A 16,554-nucleotide genomic window follows, 5' to 3' on the forward strand; every position below is an offset into this window, starting at 1 on the left:
AAGTAGCTAACAAATATTTCTTGGAAAATCCTTTGATTAATGAATACATTATGTCTGAGTCTTTGCTGAGTGTGAACTGATGGCTTTCACTGGGCTAGAGACCTTTGGAAGCTTATCTTCTAAGGCTTATCTCAAGCCACAGGATAAGAGGCACAGAGTTTAGCACAATAGTTGACGGTTCTACAGCTTCCCTCTCATGTCCCTAGAATGCCCCCTTTCAATTAAATTTCTTTTTCTAATGCTAAGTTTTGTCCCCCTCTTAGTTTCTCTGTATTTTTTGGCTGGCATACACAGATTAAATTATTATGTAATTTTCACTGATTTTTCTGAACACAGCAAGACTTTGACTGTTTAGGTTGAGGCTCTGAAGAATCAACCTAGGGCATGTGGAAATGGGTGCAAGCCTGGTTCAGCTCTGCACAGACTCTATGGTTTCTCTCTGTGTTCCAATATACGTCAGCTACAAGGTGGGTGATGATTTTTGTATTTTTCCTTCCAAGTCTTTGAGGAAGCTGACAAATTTCCTAGCAGAGTTCTAGAAATGAAAGAGATACTGCCATTGAGTTTGCTTGTCAATTATCCAAGGATTCTCCAGAGACTTTATGCAGGCTCGTTCCTGTCTAGGATAGATAGCCTTTGGGTTGGCTTTTATTAGAGAAAAGTGTTAAAATCCCTCTAGCAGGGCACTCAAGAGACTGGAGGCTGGGGAGAGGGTTACAGGAGCCTCTCCTGGAGTCAGGCCACGTTGGAATATTCGGTCCCTGTCACCACCTCCTATAACCCACTCTATTCAGGCAGCCCCACCTAGAGCAATCCCTCACGGGCTGCCTTTCCTGTGCATAGACAACCCCTCCCCTCGCATCTGAACTTCTTAGGTGCCACCAATCCACAATGGACGCCATGTTCCAATGAATTCCTTTGCTCCTCAACACTTGGAATGTCTCTCCTATGGAAGGCTACACAGGTGAGACATTCCAGAGGCCAAAGAATAACCTAGAAACAAAGGCCAAGCCCTCTGCCAAGCCTAGTAAAGCAAATTGCCTTTCTATCTTGTGGAAATACTGTTTCCATATGCAGAACAGGCAAGAAGCTTCTCTATAAGTCTTCAGACTACAAGTAGCTTCCAGGCTACATGAATAGCACTGTTGGTCAGTTTCTATCTACCTTCCCAGCACTCTCAACTCCACAGCTCCAGGACCCTCTTGTCTCCTCAGGGAAGGATCTAGGTATCTACAGAAAGGTGTTTTCAGGCTGATACAACATGCCCCTTCCATGAAATATACTTCCAGTGAACAAATATAAACCTAGTAGGAGCTGTGCTCTATGATTTTCTGTCCTACTGTGGTCTCTTACTACCCACCCTCCCTCTCTGCACACCCCTACTCTCCAGAGCATCAGGAACACAGGTATCCATTGCTTCTTTCTCATGTGTGTTTATTGAGTGCCCACAGAGCCCGTAGTACTGTGCTCAGGATTCAGAGCCACAGTCTAGTCAAAACGAGACCAGAGCTAGTACACAGAATGTTTCATAGCTGTGTAACATCTGTTAAGGGATCAGGATGGGGAAAACTAATCACGAAACAAATTCCTATTCAAAAGCAACAGAACCTCCTCTGAGAGTAATATAGATTCTAGGTACATCCACCCACCACACACACACACACACACACACACACACACACACACACACACACACACCTTAGAATGAACACCCAAGTATACCCACTTAGTTGTATATGCATGCATATACAGATGTTTGTGGGCAAGTAAATTAATGTATATGCTGTGCACACACACACACACACACACGCACGCACGCACACTCACACACACCATCACACAGACAGAAAATCTGGCTTATGCTATCAAAGACACTATGTCTCCAGGTTCTAGCGGAAGTAACCTGTCCTAGATGTCTGCAGCATGCAAAACTTGGAAGATCCAGAGAGTCAGTTTAGGAGGACAATGGGGGCACATGGGTATGCTTCCATCCTCAGAGCCACAGCCACAGCACAGAAGGCAACAACAAAGCCTTTGTGAAGGGCTCCAGAGGCAGAGCAGAGGAGCTGGAGGCTCCCTGTGATGGCGGGGGCCCAGGAGAGCCCTGGGCAAGTTCGCCAATCTTCAAGGCAGAGTCGAAAGCTCTGGTTGTCGAGTGTGGTCCTCCTAACAGTATTCCTTGGGGCAGCGTGGCAGACTGAAGTGAGTGCCTCTTCTCGCTCGCTCTCCGCAGCTTCCCACGTGTGCTAACGCATTTTGTAGTCATTAGATACAGATGTTTCACACAGCTGTCCCTTAAAATCCAAGTCTACTGTGAAATCGAGGTCTCGCTATAAGGAAAGAGCAAAGGGTCACAGTATGAGACTGGGTAGGAGATTGTAGCCCTTTCCGGGCATAGGACTTCTCCTGGTGCCATGGGGATAGGTAGACATGAGATTTCTAGCTAAGGGGCCTCTAAGACCAGTCCTTAGGAAACCATTCTTGTGCCCTATTATCCTCACAGAAAGGGCTCTGATGGCTAACCTAAGCCTCCCTGTCCTCACATGAAAGCACTTGTAGGATTTTAGCTAGGCGATAGATGAGGTTGATGGGTCTTCCTTGATATTACCCTCAACTACCCTGCAGACCTTTGGCATCTGTGCAGGTACAGGGGCTTCTCAGAAAGGTCCCACCAGGCCAGCTGGAGAAATAAACCAGACACTTGCTTTACCTGGCCCAGCTCACCCTAAATGAAGGAGAACCCATTTATACAACATTCAGTCTCAAAGGCTCTCCTTGGAGCTTCCACGAGCTGTCCTCAAGGTTGAGGTCAGGGTCTAGAAAGCCTCTAGCCATTGGAGGTTGGAAGAGTCAAAGTTGAGGTCACCCAATGAGGCCTGGTCCCCTGCAAACACAGTTGCTGTTTGCCTCAGCTAGAAGTTTGTCTATTTGAATACAAGGCATTAGACTAGGTGAGTTAACTTCGGAGAGCTCCCTCAGGGTCAGCCCTGTGTCTGTCTCCCTTGGCCCTGGTCATGCAGGGCTTCCTAGACTCACCACATTTTTGGCATTTGGCTTCATGGATATGGTCCCGTAGATTTCCTCCCCTCTCCGGACAGTGAGGTAGTCTTCTAAGTAGAAGACAGTCTGCTTCCAGTGGGTGTAGGGGGCATCAGGGGCTGAAGATGGACATGAGGGGAGAGAGAGAGAGAGAGAGAGAGAGAGAGAGAGAGAGAGAGAGGTCAGTGATGAACAAGAGTCAGCTCAAGCCCACACAGAGGTCCTGAGCTTTCTACGAGCCTCTGATTTCTGCCCACATCAACACTCGAGGTCAGCAGCAAGACCCAGAACTCCTGACTCACAGCCCAGCCCCAGCCTGACAGAACTGGTGATCTTAGTGAGGGTCAGAAGAAAGGCAGCTGATGTGTGCAAAGCCCACTCGGCAACTAACCTCATTAGCATAAGCAAACCTCTTCCCCATGCTCCTGTGTTAGTGAAGACTCAGGGTGTGAGAAATACAGAGCAGAGCATCCTGTCTCCATCATTTGTAGACTTCTGACATCATGTACACCAATTCTATAGCTCAGCCGGTTTTCTAGCTTTACCAGCACCCTCCTTCTTACCCCTCCCTCCTTCAGATAGCTTCCCTTGCCTGTGAGTCTACCCCATTGCAGTACTCAGCACCCTGGTCCAGTTCTGGTGTAAGATTCCAACCCTGCCTTCCCAACAGTATAAGAAAGAAATGAGGTGGGGGAGTCTTACTCCAGGATCACCCCTCCTGCATAGTTCAAGGCCATCATGATGTGTGTACCTCCAAGGTATTCATCATTAAATTCCATGTAGTCTCCAGCTAACTGGGAGGGTCCTGCGTCCTAGGATGCGGTCCTTTTCTCAGGCAGTGGCTGCCTCCAGAGTACTCTTCCTTTCCTACTCACAACATCCTCCTCCTTCAAGGCCCAGCCTTCCTGGACCACCCCAACCTAAATCCAGCACTCCAAGAGCATCCAGAATTGACATCATCACAGTGTCTGGCACTGTGATGCCAGAGTAAACGTCTCTCCCTCAGTTGTTTCCCTGCTCTGCAGGCTCCTAGAGAGTGGGGCCAGGCCAGCCTTGCTTAGCACTGCTTAGCTCTCATCACATTCAGTCTAGAAGCACCGAGTCTAGTAGCAAGTGGATGGTGTTAAGAGCCCAAAGCCCAGCATCCCGTGATGTGTGATGTGCCCAAAGACGCTCGGCTGGAACCTGTGGGCTGCAGAAGCCTCACTTTATGGTGGGCTCTTCTTGGCTTAGACCTTTGTCTTCCCCCAGGGGACTTTCCTTCTTACTTAAAACCGACGTGGACAGCAACAGCAGTTGGGAAGGACCGGGGAGCTCTTCAAGCACATCAAACACTGTTGCCCGGGAGTCTTATATGTGCCTTACTAGGACCCAGAAGTGCAACTGCAGGAAGAACTGGGGCCGCCTCACAGTCACAGGAACTGAAGTACTGGTTCCTCCCCAGGTGTTGAGAACACCACTGAAAATGAGTTCAACTGTCATGCATCAAGTCAGACGGGGTGACCTCAAAGATCTTTCAAAAACCCCAAGATCTATTTTAATGACAGCAAAGAGCCTTCCTCTCCCCCCTTTGTTGTTTGCAATGAGCTGGCTTGATCAAATGTCAGTGGTCAGATAGAGGTGAGAGCAGCCTTCAGTGTGTGCATTTGGAAATCAATGAAAACTCAAGGTCACAGGACAAAGCAGTCTGAGCATCTAGAGGGGGAATGGAGGAACGAGATACCACACACAGCTTGTGCCTTGCAAGGCTTGGGCCTCAAGCCCACCTAGCACCCAGCGTGCAAGGCATGCTGCTGTCGGCAGACCACCTGCTCTCAGCACGCCTGCTGCCAATTACCTCTAAATAAACTGTCAAAAGACAAGTTCTGACTGTGTGTGCAGAATGCTGGAGTGTGACTGACGGCATCCTCGCCCCCATCTCCACCTCCGCCCACTCAGGCAGGTGTCGCTCCTGTTCCTAAAGACCTTCAGTGAAGGGGAGTCAAACAGCCTCCTCTCTTATCCAGTGAGAGACCTTCGAGGATCTGAGTTTCCCTAGCTTAGATCTTCTGGCCAGTGAGGTCAGTCTGCCTCCAATGAGTGGCTCCAAAGCATCCATGCCCTCCTTGGATGGAAGGATTGTTGTTTCAAAAGATTAAGAACCTCTCCGAACATATCATTTCATATCATAGTGGAGCCAGTGGCCACAGTTTGTCTCAGGGTTTCTGATCTGAGTTTTCCACTGTGTCGAGTAGAAACAGCAGAATTTAGAGGCTTTCCTCTGCTTTGCATCTTTAATGCAGTAATTCTGGGAAGGTGGGACACAGAGGAGACAGAAATGGCAAGACATAGTATCTGCCTCCATAGCTAAAGTGTCTGTTTCCTTTGGTATTTTTTTCTGGGTAGGTGTTGTAGGAAGGACAACAGGATCTGGTCCTAGAGTCTTCTTTGCCACAGGTTTGTACTCTGATCCTGAAAAATCTTGTACCACCATGAGTCAGCTGGTGTGCTGGAAGCCCCCTCAGCAACTCAACTAATTAGCATAAACAAGCCTCCTCCCTATGCTCCTGTACAGTAAGATTCAGAGTGTGAGATGTACAGAGCCAACTATCCTATCACCATCATTTGTAGACTTATGACGAGGTATTTATCCCCTCAGGTGTTATATGGGTGAGACAGACAGTGAAGAGTGACCAGATATCCCTCTGTGCCTGTGGACATGGCTCCTGTCTGTTCATGCAGCACAGTCATCCCTACATCTCCCTTTTTCCTTACCAAAGCATCCTTAATTGAAAGCTGAATCATAGGGACACCCTGCTTACAACCTATTAGTTATATCAAGCCACATTAGGGAACTGCTAAGCCATGGCAGCTGGTGGTGTGTTATTACATGAATTGACATGCAAATATCCATCCATAAACTGAGGGGTACCTGTGAAGACACACTGCCTGATTCTGGTGCTCTCTAGAACACCCGGGTTATATCTGGAATGCCGCAGTGTGAGGAGCGGCACTCACGTTGGACCGTAAAGATGGGGCTATGAATGATGTCTCCTGCTCTCTTTATTCATGATTGAGCTTTCCTCCCTCCCCAGCCCCAACCCATAACTCAGGATGGCACAGCTTTCAGTCATTATGAGGATGAGTTCCTCTTGGGAATATTCTGAGTGCCAGCCCAGCCACCCCGCTTGAAGATTACTGAAGACTTTCACTCTGCCTTTTGGGGTGAATATGATTAATACCATCTGCAGTGCTGCAAATATGAGAACATGCGTTCAAAGGTCTTTGGATGCTAGTTATGTGCCAGGTGCAGCTCTGAATCTGTCCAACAATGCCCAGGGTGATCACAGCTTTTCATGACTATCCCCATACTTCCTGAGGATCCTAGACCCTCAGAAGACCTTTTGTAGTGGATAGTAGAAGCAGAGCTATGGGAGCACTGGTCTTGGTGAGGAGAGACAGCAGGGAACCGTGAGAGCCAGTGGGAATGGCCTCACATAAGATTCTCCTCCTGTGTTTTAAAGGAAGAGAATTGTGCTTCCCGTATCAATTCCTAGTGGCTAAGTGATTAGTATCTCTTTGTAGGATATAGTAATTGTTCTAGTTGTGCATTTAGAGCTGCATTGTCTAGTGAACTTTTTGGAAATTAAAGACTGTGCGCTGAGAAGCTTCTTTGACCTGGAAGATGACTCAGGGCCACAGGGTGGTAAATCTGGAAGAGGCTGCCTGAGACCCACGAAGTCTCCAGCTCAAGGTCATTTCTGGTGCTGATCATCCTACCTTGGAAAAAATAATATGTGAAGTCGGCCACTGCTTCCACCCACCTCGCAACCTTCCTGGACTGCATGGCAGCATCAAATATCCTCCTGCAGCCACAGAGGAGGTGTTCAAGGGGACAGAGACAGCTGTGTTCCTGGCTGGCAGAGCCTGAAGCCTTAGGTGCTTCTGCCTGTGTGAGATAGCTTCTGTCTGGTGCTGTAAAGCAGCCAGAACCATTAGTGGCCATCATTTTCGAGCTACACAGTATGTGATTTGCTTTTTGTGAGTGGGTCCCCCCAGAGCTGGCTGCACTGAGTCTGAAACAGAAAACTCAGTGGGGAATCAGCAGGGAGGGTGTCTGCCAGAGAGGGGAGGGACACATCCACAAACTCCCACAAACAATATCTTGGTTTTGCACATGCATGATTGTGTTAAAACTCTTTATACCATAGCCAGGACACAGGGATACTTAATTTAGGATAATATTCATCTAGAAGCCTTATGGGTTGGATGGGTGGAAGTGAGACATTTAGATTAAAAAAAAAAGGAGAGAAACTAAGGTAGCATCTAAGCCACCAAGTTCTGAGGTGGGCTTGCAGGGAGTTCTTCTGTGAGTATGAATTAGTTTACTTACATTTATTAATTATAAATATAACCATATATCATTTATTCATTATCCATTTTAGCTGATATTTATATTTTAATTAAGTTTGCTCAACAACTCGGGTGCTTACATTCCAACAGAAATAATAGTAAATTCATTTCTAGCTACTCTTTGCATTGTAGTTAATAATTTAGTTCCATCCTAGTTAATAATTCATCCCACCCTAGTTATTGAGTTGGGGGGGTGGATCACGAGTACTCATTGTATTAATAAACAAGCCAAAAGTGAATCATGCATGAGTGGTCCAATCGTGATATTCTGCCTTGAAACAAATAGTGGGATTGATCAACTTGTATGTACCTGTGATCCTGAAAAACAAAAATGGAGAGTCTGGAGTCTACTGCCAAGTCTATATGGTCTAGTAAAGAATTCATTGATACACTAGACACAAAACCGGTGCTAACCTCCCAAGAGGACCAAGAGACTAACCATCCGCATTGTTTTCTCTGGCTCTCAACAAGCAGGAACAGAGTTTATAAGAGGTATGAAGACTTGGTGAGTACGGAGGGCATTCCTTGCTGAGGAGACAGAAGGGAATCAGGCTCAGCTGAACTCTCAACCGTCTTGTTCAAGATTGTCTTTTAGGAGAGCAATGCTTCACAAACTCAACTAGGAATCGTGGCCATCTGGAGGTTTTGTCAAGACACAGATAACTGGACCACCCTCAGTTTCTGAATTGATGGTCTAGGGTGATGCCTTCCTAGACATGAGGGATGCGGGCTATAGTGCATAGACTACACACTGCAAGTCACTCACTGTACAAGACACAGGAATCAGAGACTTGTAGGACTACAAACATCCTTCTTGAGCCTAGCTTTATGGAATTCTTCAAAAACAAGAGGGGTTATGGCTTGCTAATATCTCAAAGGCAGAGGATAAACTTCTGCCTGGATTTACTATGACTTTCCACTTGAGTGGGGTAATAGGAGGGGAGATAGTCAACAGACAGAATGAGTAGACTGACCCTGAGGCTAGACACTTCAAGTCCTCACCTTCTCTTAGGAAGCCCAGAGGCAACAGCTGTGAGTCTAGGCTGAGCTTTAATCAAACCTCCTGCTCATGGGGCCATGAGAATGTCACCCTGTCATCACAAAGCCAGGGAATCACCTCTAGACAAGAAGTCCAATAGGCAAGGACGCCTTACAAAGAGTCATGGGTTAGGACTCAAGCTTTTGAGACATAAAGCTTTTCCCAGCGGGCCCCCACTGACTCATCACCCACAGGGTAAGCTTGGAGCCAGCATCATCTGAAGATGGGAGAGACAAAACTAAATGCTATGGTTCACTCACTACCAATCTTCCCTACCCACTCTCCCTGTCCATTGCTACACTGAGTCTTTTTGTCCTTCAAGTTAAAGCAGAATCTTACTTCTCTCCAGGCTGCTCCTGACCACTGGTAAAACGAGCTTATCTCACCTGATCCTTGAAGGGGGGCAGCCCTCAACAATGGCCAAGATCAGGGGAATATCTAGTTTTCCTAAGGATAAGAGAACATCAGTCCTGGCCTAGATGATAGAGCCCAGGAGACACTAGTCTTGGTAATCAAAGAAAACACTGAATCCAAAGCAAGACTTTCTGGTATTGGACAGGAGTGTATGTGTGTTGTGTTTCTGTGTATGTGTTTGTGTGTGTGCATGTGTGTTTGTTTGTTTTGAGACAGGGTCTCATGATGTATCTCTGACTGGCCTGGAACGCACTATGTAGACAAGGCTAACCTCAAACTCACAGAGATTCACCTACTTCTGCTGCCCAAGTGCTGGGATTGAAGGTGTAAACTGCCACATCTGGCCAGATATTAGGAGATACAGGAATCTATGCCTCCTGTCTACAAGTAAAAAAAAAAAAAAAATCTCCATGCCCACATAGCTTACAAATAAGTAATTGCATATGGTAGAACATTCTCTCTGCTGCTAGCATACGTACTCAGCCCCTGAGTGCACACTCACCATTTCCAGGAATTCAAATAGAGGGTACTCAACCTGTGGACCTTTGTCCTGGCAACCCAAGCATACTACCACAGAAACAAATGGGCAACAATTTCCCTCTGATAAAGGACCCTTTTATTACTGGGTCACTTCCCAAATGAACATGCAGAAGCAATGGCCCAGCGATGAAGTCCCCTGAGCCTAAGGCATGGGAGGAAGGCCAGGGTGGCTGTCTTGTGTATAAGAGTATTGGGAAAGAGCTTAGGCATGCACAGCAAGGAGAAGTCTGAGGACCCACTGGAGAACTAGGGCCAAACCTCTCCTGCCAGGCCCAAAGGCTATGAGACACCTCTTCAAGGCAGACCAGGCAGAGGACATGGTTTGACTGTGTCTGCCAAAACTTGTGTGTTGGAAATGTGGGCCTCAGTGAGTGTGTTGATGTTGACAGCTGAGATCTTTGAGAGGGGGTGATTGGTCTTGGGGCTCTATCCTCATGAGTAAACAAACCTATTTATGGATGAATGGATCTGTGGGTTATCATGAGTCGTAGTTACTGTGAAGAGACACCATGACCAAGAAAGCACAGAGTGAAATTTCTAGAAACCCAGTAGAGATCTCACCTGTAGAAAAACCCATTTTCTTGTGGCACTTGGTAAATTCAATATTAAAATAGGTGACGAGGGCATGGACATAGTCGTTGCGCTGTATCTGCAGGCAGAAGGCAGACGTGAAGGACAGTTCTTCCGTCTTCACAGTGTAAATGTCCACTTCCTGCAGCCCAGAGGAGAAAGAAGCCGGAGGCTTACAACCTTTGCCATACTGGGGCCCAGTAACCTCAACCCCTAGAGAAACTGGACTAGCCACTACTTCAGGGGGACTTCCAGGAGCACCCACCACCTTTCCAACTACCTCCTCCATCTTTTCTAAGGTGGAGGATGCCAGGAGAGAATGGTGCAAACGGAACTGAATCCACATCCAAGCAGAAGTGAACCAGGAAGGTCCATCTGCTGAGGGAGGAGACCTCGGGGGCTGGAGACTGAGGCAAGAGTGATTTAGGAGATATGGCGTCACCAAAGCAAGTCGGAGTGGCTTCTGGTGGCCAACGAGCATTGCTACATTCTTCCAGTCATTCATAAAGTGTGGGTCCCATGGTCAGCATCTTTATTACCTAGAGAGGCTCAAGAATCAAAACATCAGGGCCCTCCAGGTCTCCCATGAATCAGAAGACTCATTCCCCAGCCATCACCATTTTGTGTGTGTGTGTGTGTGTTCAAGTTCTCCAAATCAGGAACACTAAGTGTTGCCTCAGGAGTGAAGCATAAATGGACTGAAGGGAGTTCCACTGACCATTTATAACAAGGCTGGACAGGTCTAAAAAATAAATAAGAAGGGAAAACACAGGTGCGAAGTTTCAGTTTGGACCAGGGAGAGCAGAACACAAAGAACTAATAATTCTCACAAGTTCAGCTAGAGAGTGACTGGAAATCGATGTTCAGGAAGCAAGCGTAATGGAGACAAGGTTCCCCATGTGCAGTTCTTCTGTGTGAGAAGGATGCTGATGGACCTGCTGTTCATTGGCTGCCCTGTGACAGGAAATTCTACCGGGGGCTTAAAAAGCATCAAGACAAATGCCAGTGAGACTCAAAGAAGAACTTCCCTCATGTTGGGGTATGTAGGAAGAACCACTATCTGGGGGACTCTGGAAAAGACAGCCAGACACCTGTGTGACTGGTGACTCTAGGCAGTGTTCTAGAGCAACAAGAGCCATAAGGAGACAAAATAGCATTGGGTAAAGGACGCCTTTACCCTTGGGGAACCAAGGAAGCTCTCTTTCAGATTAGCTAGAAAGAAGGATGCTTTCTAAAGCAAAGATGGAAAATGAGAAGTAACAGAAGGGTGAATCTTGGGTCAGAGGGGCCACTGTAAATGGTATAAAATTTCCTATCTATCATGATGAGCATCATGTGACCTCATGACAGCCCAGTGATGCTGACCCTCTATGTATACTATATATTGGCTTCCTCATGCAAGCATTTGTAGAAGTGGAGGAAAGATCTCAGACCTGTTGCCCTGAGTTCCACCCACAGGGCACACTGGATGTTCACTCCAGCTGATGTGGGCCCTTTAACCTTCTTCAAGTGTGACTCGCTCCCAGCCTCCCGTTTGTTTCTCTTGCCGTGATATCCGGTCCCTCATCAGCCTGATGTTTCTAATGTGTAATGTTGACCATATCAGGCTCTTCCCCCTCCTGCTGGGAATAAAATTGCTGCAGAGTTCTGTCTGTATTCTAGCCCGATCCCCACCGCTTCCCTCCAGCACAGACCCAGCCTAGGAGTGCAGGGGGCTGGAGGGGGTTGTTCAAGGGCCGGAAACCTCTTCAGGGGAGGTGTCTGACAGACGTTCTCAGTGCTCTTGGTCCCTCCAGGTCACACCTCATCTGCAAGTCTCCTGTAGCTCCAGAACTCAAGCCTCAGGGGGACTGAGCAGTGATTAACGGTGTGCGCCTGCACTTGAGGCCTTTCTGCCTCCTCCTCAGCCAGGTCCTCTGAAACTCCCTGCATGTTCCTTTTTAGATCCTCAGCCACTAGCCTGGCTTGACTTCTGGCTCTTATGCAGGGGCCTTGTCACCTCCATCCTCAACCTCTGCCATTAGAATGGATCCTTCTGGGGACAGAAGCTATACCTCATTGTCTTGTGTGTCCTTGGTATATAGTTGAGCACCAAAAGGTATGGGCTCACCATCCTCCCAGAGTAGGTCTCCCTGCCTGGAGCCTTTCCTTCCTTCCTGGCCTTTCTTTTACAATCACTCACTCACTCAAACTGTCACTCTTGGTCTATAACCTTCAGAGATTCCCTCTGACTTACACACAAATCTTGTAAATCTCCCTACCTATCACTTTTCTATGTGTCACTGTGCACATGAATACATGTGCACACACATATACATATGAATGCACACACACACACACACACACACACACACACACACACACACTCAGAGAGAGAGGCACATAGAGACACATAAACCCATACACATGCATTGCTTAGGGAAAGCTTATTATAAGCGCCTACCTCCACACCTTCTAGTTGATTCTAAAGCCATTAATTTGGGAAACTATGCAGTGATCAAATGTTACTGGTTTCACACCGGCTTTGCTAAAAGTGACACTCTGAATGAAGCCACCCCGCTGTGCAAAAATTGCATTTCACTATCTAGTCTGACTAGAGCTGCCTGTCTCTGGCCCTCCAGGTAAGGTGTTTTTTCTATCCCTAGGGTCTTCCAGCAAAGTAGTCCCTTTGCCCTCTTTCCCATTCTTTGGGGTAAACAATGCTTTCTATATTATAATTAGAAGCAATGCTTTCTATATTATAATTAGAAACAATGCTTTCTATATTATAATTAGCTGCAGGATTAACTTCTCCTGGAAAAAAGAATTTAAAAAATCAGGAGTCATAGATTCGCTATGTTTGGTTTGTTTTTTTTGTTTTGGAGACAGGGTCTCACATAGACCAGACTAGTTTCCAACTCACTTAAGTAGATGAGGCTGGCCTTGAACCCTGATCTCTTATCTCTACCTTCCAAGTTCTGGAATAACAAGTGTCTCCCATCATACCTGGCAGTGACTTTCTTTCTTTCTTTTTTTAAAAGATTTATTTTATTTATATGAGTACACCGTAGCTGTCTTCAGACACACCAGAAGAGGGCATCAGATCTTATTACAGATGGTTGTGAACCACCATGTGGTTGCTGGGATTTGAACTCAGGACCTCTGGAAGAGCAGTCAATGCTCTTAACTGCTGAGCCATCTCTCCAGCCCTGGCAGTGACTTTCTAATCAGTACTTTTACTTTAGGTTTACAGAACCTGAAACAGCCAGAGACCACAGCGAACAGCAGTCCACACATCAGAGAAGAGCACTAGCGATTTATGTCCTGAAGTCCACTAACCTCAAGTGCCCCCATGTTTCCCTATATCAGCCTGCAAACCCAAGGCAAGATGACCCTGCTGGCGTTTGGAATTTTTTTTCCTTGCCCCAACAACCAACTCTGGAGTTATTAGCTATTTTCAGTAGTGAGCAACAATCGCAGGCATGGGAGCGCGCGCGTTCGTGCACATGCACACACGCACGCACACCACATAAACCATCTAGCAGGAATCCCATCTCCAGACAGTCTCTCTGACCATCCGTCAGCCAAATGTCAGCTGTCACGTCTTGTGTTAGCTGACAGTGTTCCACGGGTCCTGGAGACATTTGCATCTTAATGGGAGTCTCTGAGGGAACAGAAAGCTTCCAGGCAAAGGGCGATGAAGCTGTGTATTAAAGAGACAACAGCAGAGGCAGATGGCTCCCATCTGTGGGAGTTAGATCAGACCAAGCGGGGCTTTGGGGATACAAAGGCTCAGGGCTCAGGTGCACGTCCCGTTCAGCAGCTCAGCCACAGTTATTCCCACTGATGCCTCAGAGCCCCAGCGCTATTGCTGGAAGGGTTCTTTGTCTCGAATTTGTACCCTTGAGACCTCAAGAAAATTCACTGCCTTGGCCTCAGGCAACCCCAGATAGCACAGGGATCCTCAGGGAATAAGCTTCAGAAGAGCTCCTGACCTCTGCTCCCCCACCTCTCAGTAATGTCACAAATAGATGCCTCCAGGCAGAAGTCTGGTCAAAACAGAGTCTTAATTATAATAAAGTGTCACACTCGGCAGTGTTAATAGCTATGAAAACAGCAATTAAGTGTGTGAAGAAGGGCAAGTGTTTTCCCAGAAGGCTCGGTGAGATGCTGCTGCAAAGAGAGAGAGAGAGGTGTGGGGAGAGAGCACTGTGGGGGCAAAGGATCTCAGGAAACACTGAGAGGAAGGGTCATGGGGCAGCAGCGACAGTGGGCAAAGGGGCATCACCGCAGAGTGGAGCCCATAGGTCCCAAGACGTATTCAGAGCACTTCTGGGTTGGAGGGGAGCAGATGTGATACCCATCGTTCCCTAGCCTCCTTCTTTATCTAATCTGGCTGTGTGGCATGTGAATACACAAACACAGTGGCAACATTGCAATGGGCAAGGGCAAAAGTCCACCTAGTGCCCCAGAACACTGACAGATTTTATTTCTAAGCTAAGGCTGCTTCTCACAGTCACTGATGGCAGCTGTGACCACTACATGTTGTATTGGAAAATCAATAGCTCTAGTTGACTTCTACGTGTTCTGAAATTAGTCTCTCTGTCTGTCTGTCCATCTGTCTATCTGTCTGCAGTACTGGGGAGTTGAACTCTGAGGCTGGCATATGCTAGACAAATGCTCTACCACTGAACTACTGCACTGATTTTTGGTGTTGAGACAGTCAAACTAAGTTGCTCAAGAAGGCCTTGGACTCTGCCCTCCTCCCTTAGCCTCCTGGAACACAGAGATAGAAGACCTGAGCCACGAGGCTCAGCACCTCTTCTGAATTTTGAGGGGCGTGTCTTTCCCTGAGAGTAAGCCTCCTTTGTTTTCCTTGTTCTTGTTCAGAGTTCCAAGAAGGAAAGTCCTCAGGGACGTAGGGTTTGTAGGAAGAAGTGGCTGTATCTCCTCACCATGGCTCTGGCCAGTACCAGGGCAGGGATGTGCTAGGAATACAGTGAGCCTGGGAATGAGAGGCTAAGACTCAGACCTGAAGCCAAACCTCTTAGGCAGGATGCCACAAAACTGAGGGTCAACAGGTGGCCCTTCCCAATGCCACAGAGATGGTCAGGACTGGGGGTTTCAGTGGATCATGTGTCCAAACAATGGGTTCCTCATGTGGGCAAACAGCAGCCTTTTGAAACTTTCTCTCAACTTTGGAGACCATAAATTGGCCCTCTTACTTCTGCTAGAAGTGCCTCAAGCCACCAGTCCCAGACTTCCAGAAAACAAGGGAGGCCCAGGGGCCCAGAGCAGAGGAGGATGCCCCAGCATAATGAGAGGCAGGTGGGTTGATGAGGCTTACTAAGGGGCCACAGGTTGCACCAGAAAATGAACTTGCATCATACGAAATGAATGTCTTTCAACCTGAAAGACTAGAGATAGTCACAGGTCAGTTGCATCTGTTTCAGTATAATACGTTAGCACACAGGAGTGCTAAAACAGAAAAGATCCATCTGGGCTTGAGCAATGGTGGCTTCCAGGAGGAGCTTAGGTGGGAAAAGTGGTGGGGATGTGTTTAATGCTTATCGTTACTCTTTCTAGTTAGGCATGTTTGGGTTTTTAAATGAAGATGATATTGATGATGATGGTGGTGATGGTAGTGGTGGTGGTGATGGTGGTGGTGGATTTGAAACCAGTATAGCAAAGACGCTAACCAGCTAGTCATCTGCACCGAAGAAAACCTTGTAAGAAAAGATGTTCAGAGCACAGACAAAAGAGGAGGCTCCAGGATGGGGCTGCAGACAATGTCTGAGCAAACCTGATGTGCACCTGGAGAGGCAGTACCGTGAGGTGTGAAAGGTGCACAGACACTCCGCCCTGAATTGCCCATCTGTCTTGAGTCTCCATATCCCTCCTGCCTCCCACCAGTGCAGTCGCTGACTCTCCTCCCCTCAGCCTTGCTCCCATCACCAGAGCCACCACTTTGGTCCCCACTTCTAGCAGTGCCACCCTGGTGTCACTTCAGTAGTCCTGCTATGTAAGATCACTAACTTTCAACTTGCCACCAGGCTCTGACCAAAGTGACCTTGGTGACCTCAGTGAGAAGCCATGCAGGGACTGACATTACTCAGCTATCCAGAGTGGCACAGCTAGGCCCTTAGCATACCCAGGCCCAACCCTGATGAGTCTCCAGACCTTTATTAAACAGGCATTGGTCACCACTTGCTTTGGGTCCACGATGTCCACCAGGGGCTCCTTCATGGCAACATCCCGGATGCAGGTCATGTCGAAGCCGTAGACGTTCTCCCACCCTGAGGAAACAAAGTGAGTCATGAAGGCAGGCGGCAAGACCCCCAAGTTCACCCGAGCTCCTGGGCGCTACAACGCAGACTGCCCAAGACAAGCGAGCAGGGTGAAGCCCCTGTGCCCTTCAATCAAAATACTGTAAGCATCCCTCCCCTGCAAGGGGAGCCTTGCAGTGAATCAGTTGCTCATTCACATCCCATTCTGTTTGATCAGCAGACGCCAGGCAGGCTGGGAAATTTCTCCAAGAAGTTCTCTAGAAGAACGACATCAAGGCTAGGGCCATTATCCAC

At 47.6% G+C, this 16,554-nt stretch overlaps 1 protein-coding gene across 1 annotated transcript in view; it reads right to left on the reverse strand.

The window, feature by feature from the left end:
* Window positions 1-1,415: 1,415 nt before the first annotated feature.
* The window catches only part of Prmt8 (protein arginine methyltransferase 8), a 79,277-nt gene continuing 64,138 nt past the window's right edge, over window positions 1,416-16,554 (reverse strand). Inside the window, exons 7-10 of the mRNA XM_028754529.1 lie at window positions 16,154-16,269; window positions 9,986-10,136; window positions 3,037-3,158; window positions 1,416-2,330 (exon numbers count right to left, since the gene is read on the reverse strand). Coding sequence (XP_028610362.1) covers window positions 2,247-2,330; window positions 3,037-3,158; window positions 9,986-10,136; window positions 16,154-16,269 — 473 coding nt within the window. The 3' untranslated portion in view covers window positions 1,416-2,246. The remainder of the gene's footprint in view (window positions 2,331-3,036; window positions 3,159-9,985; window positions 10,137-16,153; window positions 16,270-16,554) is intronic.

This window comes from Grammomys surdaster, unplaced genomic scaffold (assembly GCF_004785775.1).
Source record: "Grammomys surdaster isolate TR1022 unplaced genomic scaffold, NIH_TR_1.0 126013, whole genome shotgun sequence".
NCBI lineage: Eukaryota > Metazoa > Chordata > Mammalia > Rodentia > Muridae > Grammomys > Grammomys surdaster.